This window comes from Haliotis asinina, chromosome 7 (genome assembly GCF_037392515.1).
Source record: "Haliotis asinina isolate JCU_RB_2024 chromosome 7, JCU_Hal_asi_v2, whole genome shotgun sequence".
Lineage (NCBI taxonomy): Eukaryota > Metazoa > Mollusca > Gastropoda > Lepetellida > Haliotidae > Haliotis > Haliotis asinina.
The window spans coordinates 11,956,875-11,967,056 of record NC_090286.1 but is presented as its reverse complement, the minus strand read 5'-3'; the positions used below and the strand labels follow the sequence as shown (position 1 = coordinate 11,967,056).

At 41.2% G+C, this 10,182-nt stretch overlaps 1 protein-coding gene across 2 annotated transcripts; it reads right to left on the bottom strand.

Annotated features, from left to right (window-relative positions):
- Positions 1–4,184: 4,184 nt before the first annotated feature.
- Positions 4,185–6,690, bottom strand: LOC137291463 (uncharacterized). Of its 2 annotated transcripts, none has more exons than XM_067822814.1 (2): positions 6,023–6,690; positions 4,185–5,417 (listed from the first exon to the last, which is right to left on the bottom strand). In XM_067822814.1, exons 1-2 carry the CDS (start codon positions 6,083–6,085, stop codon positions 4,863–4,865), a joined length of 618 nt encoding a protein of 205 aa, XP_067678915.1. In that variant the 5' UTR covers positions 6,086–6,690; the 3' UTR covers positions 4,185–4,862. The 2 variants fall into 2 exon arrangements, with proteins under 2 accessions (XP_067678915.1, XP_067678916.1); XM_067822815.1 differs by having other exon boundaries at positions 4,185–5,426; positions 6,023–6,113.
- Positions 6,691–10,182: the final 3,492 nt, after the last annotated feature.

Sequence of the window (10,182 nt, the reverse complement as noted above, 5' to 3'; positions counted from 1 at the left end):
GTCTGAACATGAGATCAACATAGATGGTGGTGAGATCTATCCAGCGTCTGTTGTGAGATCCCTTGACGTCATCTGTGGATCTTATGGGATCCGTGACACGATCTGTCAAAAGTAGCAGGCACGATCCCATGGCAAGTTTTGAAATCATGTGTCGTAGTTTGTCCAAGGTAGGGTATGAAACCTGTGACGCAGTCTGTCATGATGTAGCAGGAGAGATCCTGTGATTGTTGATGAGATCCTGTGTTGGAGTTTGTCCAAGGTAGGGAGTGAGATCCCGTCATGGAACTTTGCATCCCAATGCCCCTTAATTATTGCTGTCATGTTGGTCAAAGTGTTCCTAAATATTCAAACATATACAACCTTCGGTCACATTTTAATGTCGTCTTATGTAGGCTGGCACTGACACAAAAATTTTCCCTTTCACAGAAATGGCCAATGCGAGCAAGACTATATGACGGGATTGTCAACAGTGCAAGAGAGCCAAAACTGAGAGAGTCACATGCAGTAAACGATACACTGGGGGAGACCAACAAGCAGTAGACGACATATTTTAGGTGACGCGCCAGCAGACGACATATTGTGTAGAATCAGAAGCAGATCGACGACATATTGGATGAGACTCAACAGCATACGACTTACTGGAGCAGACTCACCGACAGACGACGTCTTACTGGAGACACACCAGCAGACGACATATTGGATGAGACACATCGGCAGACGATATATTGCAAACAAAGTAGAAGACTCACCAGTACACAACATATTGGAGCAGACACCCGTGAAACTTAAGTTCATGTCTACATCTTGAGAGAACATCTGCAAAGGTCGTTTCTACAATGATGAGTGCCTGCCATGCCTTTGTACAATGTTCTAATGTTCTTAAGCACAGCTATCGTGCGTAAATGATGTCCTTGAATTTGGAAGAATTATAAAAAGGATACATCATGCAAGAAATATGAGTGCTTTGCCGTGTGATATTTCGAGAGTTTGCTGATGAGTGCGAGACAGATCATACAGTAGAGTGATGTGCGATAAGTGCCTACCAAGCGATCCTACTGCAGTGTTAAGTAGTAACAATATAGTGTGTGGAGCCATAAGTAGTTTGTACCAATGTTTGATTGACATTTCCAAAAGACACTTAAAATCAGTATCCACAATATCACAGTACCGTTCTTAGTTCCTGAAGCTAAAGATTTAGACTTGGCCCATCTGAGGTGGACCCATATTTTAATATGAATTCTTATGCAACTGGGTAACTAGGCTATGCTATTATGTAAAACGCTATATGGAGTGTTAAGATAGTCAAAAACCCTGTACAATGTTAAAATATCAATGCATGCAGGCAGTGGAGGTAGACGGTTAATTTGTGCAATACTAGACATGTGATCCTTTAGTCCCGAATATGTATACAGTGCCACGTAAGTGATTACTGTCTAATATCACAGACAAAGAGCAAAGATAGTTACGTGATTATTACAGCCAGTATTCACGTGTTAAGTTGAGCGAAAACTACGTACATTGCTTAATGATCTAGTGGCGGTGAGCTGTTGCGTTGAGAAACGTTTGTTACACTGTGCAGTGTTTGATTAACAGAGTTAATATTGCCCCGAATTTGTACACAGACATTTCGAAGGTGAAAGAATATATTCAGTGAAACCTGAAATAGGTGTCAATATGATTTACGCATATTCTAGAAGTTATTAAATAAATGTATTATGACTTCTTTGATGGGCATTCTCTGACGGTGATGCTTGACAACGGCATTAGAATCTATGCCGGAACATTGCCTTTCATTGAATAAAGACATTTTTAGCCATAAAATTATCATCATTTTTAAATGTATTATGGGATGAAAAAAATGGGCTGCCTAGGTCTGTGATTGATACAAATACTCCGGAGACGACCTGCGGTGATGTATGCGGCGAAGGTGGCAGCCCACTTGACACTATAACCTTTACCCGTGGTACCTGGCCGCACGTGGGGTGTTGACCTTAACCACAACAGTTTGAGAGACAGGCACTTATTTGTGTAACAACGCCCAGGGCGGGATTCTACCAGCCAAACGTCAACCGCCCCCTCTTTTCCCGTCCACTCTCTCCCTCCTGTAACTGTCTCCCCTTTCTCTTACTGTCCCGTGAAGATCCGGGTTTGAACTGGTCTCCAGCAACCCATGCTTGTCGTAAGAGGCGACTAGAGGGGTCAGATGGCAATGTCATCGTATAATAATTGTGTCGATCGATGCTCATAATGTTGATCACTGGATGACATGAGTAAGGTGTAAACCTCTCTTCTTTCTCTCAGCCTCATCTTCTCTTCTCCCCTTCTGTCTCTACGCTGGCCTTAACTCTACCCTGTGCTCAGTGTGTGACTTGGTGTGAAGCTGGAGTGGAGCTTGGTGTGTTATTTGGGTGTGAAACTGGAGTGTGCGTCGAGTGTGTATCTTGGAGTATGAAACTGGTGTGACTTGGGTGGGGAACTGGAGTGTCTCTTGGGTGTGAAACGTAATGTGAAGCTTGGTGTCTGAAGCTGTGTGTGATTTGGGTGTGAAACTGGAGTGGAGCTTGGTGTGTGATTTGGGTTAGAGACTGGTGTGAAGCTTGGTGTGTGAATTGGGTGTGAAACTGGAGTGACGGTGTGTAACTTGGATGTGAAAGTGGAATGTCCCTCGAGTGTGAAGCTGGTGACCTGCGTGTGAAACTGGTGTGATGGCTGATGTGTGACTTGGGTGTGAAACTGGAGTGTGTCTTGCATGTGAAACTGGTGTGAAGCTTGGTGTGTGGCTTGGATGTGAAACTGCTGAATAACTTTGGTAGGAAAGTGGAGTAAAGCCTTCTTTGGGTTTGAATCTTGCGTGAAGTTCAGTGTGACTCGGGTGTGAAACTGGGGTGACTTGGGTATGAAACTGGTTTGTGCTTTGTTGGAAACTGATGTGTGACTTTGATGCAAAACTGGAGTGAAGCTTGGTGTGTGACTTTTGTGTGAAACTGGTTATATGGTTGTGAAACTGGTGTGATCCTTGAAGTGTTACATGGGTGTGAAACATGTGACTTGGGTGTGAAACTGGTGTGACTGGGTGTAAAACTGGAGTGAAGCTTTGTTTGTGATTTGGGTGTATAACTGGTGTGCCCCTTGGGTGAAAAGCTGATGTGTGACTTTGGTGTGAAAGTGGAGTAAAGCTTGAAGTACAACTTGGGTGTGAATCTGGAGTGAAGGTTGGTTTGTGTGATTTGGGTGTGAAACTTGTGTTGAATCCCAATGTGACTGGTGTGAAACTGCTGTGTGACTTGGGAGTGAAGCTAAGTGTGATACGGGTTGAAACTGGTATGTAACTTAAGTGTGTGTTTTGGGTGTAAAGCGAATTCAATTAGACCCATAATATATTTCAATATATTTCACAAATTAATTGATTAAAGAAAATGAATGAAAAAGTTGTACATGTATATGCATAAAATTATCATTATTTTTTTTTGAAGTACCATGGGATGAAAAAGTGATGTTGAAATTGTCTGTGATTCAGATGTGACATTGGAGTCAAGCTTGGTGTGTGACTTAACGTAAAACTGGTGTGTCCCTTGAGTGTAAAGCTGGTGTGATGCTTGGTGTGTGCCTTGGGTATAAAACTTGTGTGAAGCTCTTTGTGTAACTTGGGCGTGAAACTGGTCACACTTTTTGTCCAATCTGGTGTGTGAACCAGGTGTTTGATTTGGGTGTGAAACTGGTGTAAAGCTTGACATGTCATTTGGGTGTGAAACTGATGTGACCTGGGTGTGAAACTAGTGTGGACACAGTTTCACTGGAGTGAAACTTGGTGTGTGACTTGGATGTGAAACTGCTGTATAACTTGGGTTGGAAAGTGGAGTAAAGCTTTGTGTGTGACTTGGATGTGAAAAGTGTGTGGCTTGGGTGCAAAAGTGGAGTTCAGTTCTGTGTGTGACTTGGGAGTATTTGTGATTTGGGAGTAAAACGGGTGTGTGATTTGGGTGTGAAAGTGGAGTGAAGCTTGGTGTGTGATTTGGGTGTAAAACTGGTGTGTGATAAGGGCGTGAATAATGTGTGACTTGACCATGAAACCTATAAGAGTGAAACAAAGTAGGGGAGCACTATCCAGAAGTGTTGAGTGTTAAAGACCAACCAAAACACAAATTTCCAACTGGTTTATACAACATACGTAATATGAAGACATGTTTTTCAAACCAATTTGAAAATATTTATTTCATTTTTTCATCATGTTCAAAACACTTTGAAAATAAATTTGTCATACCAGACAATTTGATTAAAACATTTTCACCAATACTTGATGAAGTACCATTCTTGTTGACATGAGAGATGTCTCAGTCTACAATATAATCCACATGCTTACATGATGTCATGGTCGCCATGACTCATGAGCTCATTTTTCACATCACAGAACCTCTTCATCCACGCATGGTGCTGTTGTTGGTCCCTTCATAAAATTCCATTTATCCATCAATGATGCTGTCCCTGGTCACATCATATAACCTGTTCATCCCAAATGGTGCTATCCTTGGTCACATCATAACAACCTCTTCATACTAAACAATACTATCCTTGGTCACATCATAACAACCTCTTCATCCAAGAGGATACTGTCCTTGGTCACATCATAACAACCTCTTCATCCATGCATGATGTGATGCTCGGTCACATCGTAAACTCTTCATCCCAAATGATGCTGTTCTCGATCACATCATATGATCTCTTTCTCTCCCAATGATGCTGTCATCTGTCACATCATATAACCTCTTCATCATATGCTGTCCTCATTCTGTCTTGAGAACCATCATAACATACTAGTACTACCCTACTAATCTCTTCATCCATGAACATTTGCAGATCAGGACTCAAGGATCACATCTTGGGGCTTGATGCTCCATATTAACTATTGATCTGAACAGTCTGGCTCCTGAATACACGGTTTCATATGGTTCACCAACTCGAACAAAGCCAAGTTTTTCAAAGAAGTAAGCAGCACCAAGTGCACTCTCTACTCTCACAGGTCGACTTGGCTCATGGGCAGCCATATGTTTAAGGGCCGCCTGGATCAACTGTCGGCCCACTCCTTTCCTCTGATGATCTGGTTTTACAAACAGGAATGTGATCAGATTGTAAAAGCTACTGTCAAACATGGACCCAGCATCGGTTATGGATGGATCAGCCAGGCTGAAAGACAAGGCACCACATGCAACCTGCTGTGCCCGACTACCTCCTGACCTAGACCTCTGCTGCGTCTGCTCTGTTATCTGTGAAGGACCTCTGGTCTGGCGCTCAGGTGGGTAGGCAAGGAGGACCTGATTCTCTTCTGGGACATCATACATCTCATGGGTGACCTCTCGGGCCACCATCCGGAATTCATACCGTGCCTTATTGCTGCGATCTCGAAGTCGAATCTCCATCATCTGAAATTACTAGTCAACAGGTTATCATAGTTCAATTTAATCACAAAAAAATATAAAAAATCTGTGTCATCACGTTCAAAACAGTTTGAAAATGTCATACCAGACAATTTGATTAAAACATTTCCACCAATACTTAAGTAAGGTGTAAGTGATATCTTTTTCGTATATCTGATTGATAAAACATGGTCACAATTCCAGAATAAATCTAACTATTTAATATCAACATAAATATTTATGGATTCTAGTTAAATTAGAAACAAAAGTACGCATGCATTGTATCTGCCATGATCTGGTCTACATAAGAAAAATACACGAACATATCATTATGTTTCTACATTGACAAAATATCACGAAGTACTTATACATATAAATGCTGACAAACTGCATGAAAGCGTCCAAAAGATAACCCATAACAGACAGAGAAAGCGCCCGATTTAGGACAAGTGCTGATTCCGTCTTGCGCTAAGATTACTTTTGCGCCTTTCAGCTCCATCGAAAACAACCCGTGGTTTTTTAATGCCATCTGTTTGTTTCAGTATGCCTTTGTGCCAACGGAATTTACAAAACAGGAAATGACCTCCAAGTTGATACAATCAAAGACTCACGTTGCACACGTTAGAAATGTACATCCGCAAACATTGTTGACTGCGTCGGTTGTCACATTGCATACATCCATGGGGAACAAAGCACTAAGGCACCGGTTCATACCGGTGACGCTACAAAACTGCATCGGTGAACAATATGGAAGGTCCCTTTGGTGATAAATATTGGACATGCTCAGAGCACATAATACAATGGGATCTGACAAGTCATGCATACTGATGATAAGTCATTACCTGGAGGACATGTATTTTCATAGCACGGAGTCTCTTTTGTTGAAAACATTTTTTTATTCTCTATATCTTAAACTGAAGGAACACCTATGCACAGGTGCTTGTAACGTAATATCTACAAATAGCATAGAGGCATGTTGTTGTCACTGCTCAGATCATAGCACTTTATAAAATAACTAAACCCACATACACTCTTCAAAAAAGTAGGGGAACTGTACTTTCAATGCACGGTTGTCAAAACTGGGAGATTGAATAAATGCTGATACAATAATAATGGATGTTTTGAGAATGCATCACCACGTGGATTTCATTCAAAGCAAAGCTGTTCGTTCAGTTATCCCCCTTGTTAGGTGACAGGCGTATGACATGAAAATTTCAGGTTTATAATTTTCAGTCAGTGGTGTGTGATTTGACCCCGAAAACCCCAACCATGCACAGATGTAAGTAAATTATCGGAAAAATGGTGTACAGTGATTTCTCGGAAGGCCTGAGAGACGGCAAGATTCTTAATGACACCCCATGCATGTGTAGGAGGCTCCCACGTTGTGCACGTGCCTCTCATGCATTGTGTTTGCGTGTGGTGATAACGTGAAATAATGCTGCATACACAAGATAAATAGATAAATATCATTGTAACGTTGCTCAATGGATTTTCTTTCTACCAGATTTCAAAGTTCAGGTTGATCACAACTTTTCAGTTTAATGAATGTGCTAGTTGTGTTGATGTGTGTGGGGTTTTTTTTGTTTGTTTGGTTGGTTGGTTGGTTTTGTGTGTTTTATTTTGTTTTGTTCTTGATGTTCGTTTTGTTGGGTTTGGTTTTTGTTTGTTGGCTTTAGCGGGGTTTAGGGGGTTGTTGTTCTTTGTTTGTCTATTTTTGGTTTGGTACGTCTCTTTCTGGTTCTGTTCTGAATTTACGAAAGCCAGGTTTCAGTATAGTCGAAAATTATTAGTGTTGTAGCAAAATTCACGGTCAGAAAACTAGTATACAGTTTATTTTGTTTTTGATCTCCAAGCTATATATAAACTACATTGTGTGACGATGTATTTATGTATGCGCGTATACGCGTGTGCGTGTGTGCGTGTGTGTCCGTCAACGACTATGTGATAATTGTTAGAGTTAACAATGTAGCGATCTGTATGTATTAAAAGTGTTTCCATAAATATGATCAATGTGTTAACAACTTGGGAGTGGCTATACAATGAGGCATCCCTGGACACAGTGTCAAGCGTGTCAGTGAAGAGTAGCTTCTCGTGTGTTTTCAATACGTGTGTGCATGGGTATAAACTATTTATGATATATCTGTTTCACACCACAAACGAGTGATATCACGATATGAATGGCAGCACAACTAAGATGTCTCTGAAATGAACATATTTTGAAGAAGAAAAAAACCCAGGTCCTTTAAGTATCTTTTTATATACATTTATTGAAAGGGGGCCACTATGGAACAGCTGACAATCCCACCAACCCTATGTCGCCATGTTGTACAAAATACAATCTTAACCTTTCATCAGGTCAGCTTGATCTCTCTTCAGTTCAGTCCAATTATAAGTATATAATTATCATTATACATTTCATTACCAGTACATCTTAATTCATTTTTAATATGGTTACATTTACACAATAAACATTCTTTACATTTATTTTTATGAATTATGTTCTGCTGTCCGCTCTGGTTGAGGTTTTACATGAAAGACACATAAAAGCATAACAGGTGGTTATAGTTTTCCTCAGTATAGATCGATACTAGTTTCCGTATTATTTATATTAGTGCGATACACATGACTTGCATCCAGATCTTACTCTAATTTCGTAAAATCAATATATCACAGTTTTGTTTACAGTTATCCTTGGGATTCTGTAATACACATATGCTACCACAAACCCCATGAGTCATGACTGTAGAGGCTGGGCTTCGCGATTGGGATTGGCAATTGTGAGAGTGTGCGCCATCATTCCGTGCGTATTGTCTCCATTATTTACCGCTTGCCGTGGTATATTTATAGCTGGGTGCGGCGTTAAAAACATTTTGACTTTATTTGATTCTTGACGAACTCAACATTTTTTCAGCTATGAGACGGCGGTCTGTGAAGAATGGAGTCTGGAAGAAACAACCTAGTGATTGACATTGTGAGCATCAGTCGTCGCGACCACTCATGTGACAAGCCTAGATCTCGAGGTTGTGCGCTGGTGATCTATTCTAGGCTCACCACTTGCTGTCTCACAGATCGTTGCGGACTTGTCCCAATCTATTTCTCCGCAAAGAAATTCAGACAGTATATGTTGCCTTTCTGAAGAAGCATTAATGTTGAGCAATGATATGCATGTAGAGCGCAGCTAAAGTCTTCTCCAGTCATGCTGCACCTGAACATATAGCACTGGATCAGGTATGTATGTATGTAGATAGGAGTATGGGGTTTTACCGAGCAGTATACATGCGCGCACGCGCGTGAGTGCATGTGTGTGTGAGAGAGAGAGTTAGTGTGTGAGACAGACAGACATACAGACAGTGAGACAGACATAGTGAGACAGACAGAGACAGAGACAGAGGATCTCTTACACATATATACTACACAAAACACGTTAAAGGACGCCCAAAATTGAAAACTGGGGTTTGGCAATATCCACCAGCAACGGAGTCATATGTAAACATGTGTTCTTCAATTTCTTTTGTGAAGCATGGAGTCAAGTTTGCCTCATATCGAAAACGAGGCACTCGTGGCCTCGCCGTCTACCCATATGGGTTCGAATCCCAGTTCGCTAAAAGTACATATGTATGTTTAAAGGTTTGCCCACACCATGCCTGTCCTCGTCAGTCTCACCAGAAGCGGTAAACGACAAAGACCCACATAACCTTATGTTTCCTCAAACAAACGGTTGTCATAAACTGTACTTTTAAAAACGGCGTAAAATCCGACTCACTCACTCGTATCATGTACATGTATAACCAAAGCCGAGATTGATTTATCTGTGGTAGCCCACTCGCAGTTGAGGCTCCACAATTAGCTTTTCAGAGTAGCTTCCATTGGGTGTGCAAGAACCCTAAGATCGTGGGTTTGTGTGTCAGATTCTCTAGGTCTGTAGCGCCTTGCTGGTTGCAAACCGCGGACCTAAACATTGTTTATGGTCGTGGTTTCCTAGAATTGATAAATACATATAGTACTTGTATCCCCCAGGATCCAAAATGGACAGGGCAACAGAATTTCGAAAGGGGCTTGCAATGACGTAAGCAAGTACCATGTTATGTTTTCCATGAATATGATTCTTAAAGGGTCAATGAAAAGAAGACGAACTTGCCGGCAGTTCGTGTAAGTTACTGACATTAACTTGAAACTCAGAGAGTAGAGGCATTCCCGCAACCAGTGCAAGGTACTATCACACTGTCAAAACACTGACAGCACATGGTTATATCAAAACACACACACCTACAAGAGCAAACGAAATCGGTTGCTTCTAGCAGGTGTATATAATTGTTGAACAGGCAAGAGGGGAAAAAGGACTAATTTTCTTAACATAACTGAAATTCGAAAAAAAACTCACATAATTCCTTTACTTTCTAACACTCAATCTCATTTCACTTAACTTCAACATGTAATAGAAAATAAAAAGGAATATCAATTATTGTACTAAAAAGGGGGACAAGGGGCCAAAAGAAGGTACATGGCGTAGCAGCCTTCTAGGAATGCCTGAGGCAAACACTGACGTACTACACGTGCGCTCACCGTCAAGCTGAAACATCCCAGGGCGTGGCACGGTTTACATCGTTTTAAAGCAGGGTTACAATGAAAACTAACCCATTCACACAACCACTCACTAAGTCACTCATTCGGTCGGACGATTTTGCTTTTACCAAGCCACCTGCACCTAGCTTGATTTCGGTAAGGTATGGGAACAATGTTTTCTTACTAAGATTATGTGAAATATTAAAGA

Coding starts and splice junctions, on each gene's coding strand:
- LOC137291463 (XM_067822814.1), bottom strand. CDS start 6,085: ATGCAATGTGACAACCGACGCAGTCAACAATGTTTGCGGATGTACATT. Junction 5,418..6,022: donor ACATTTCTAACGTGTGCAAC/GTGAGTCTTTGA, acceptor TAGTAATTTCAG/ATGATGGAGATTCGACTTCG.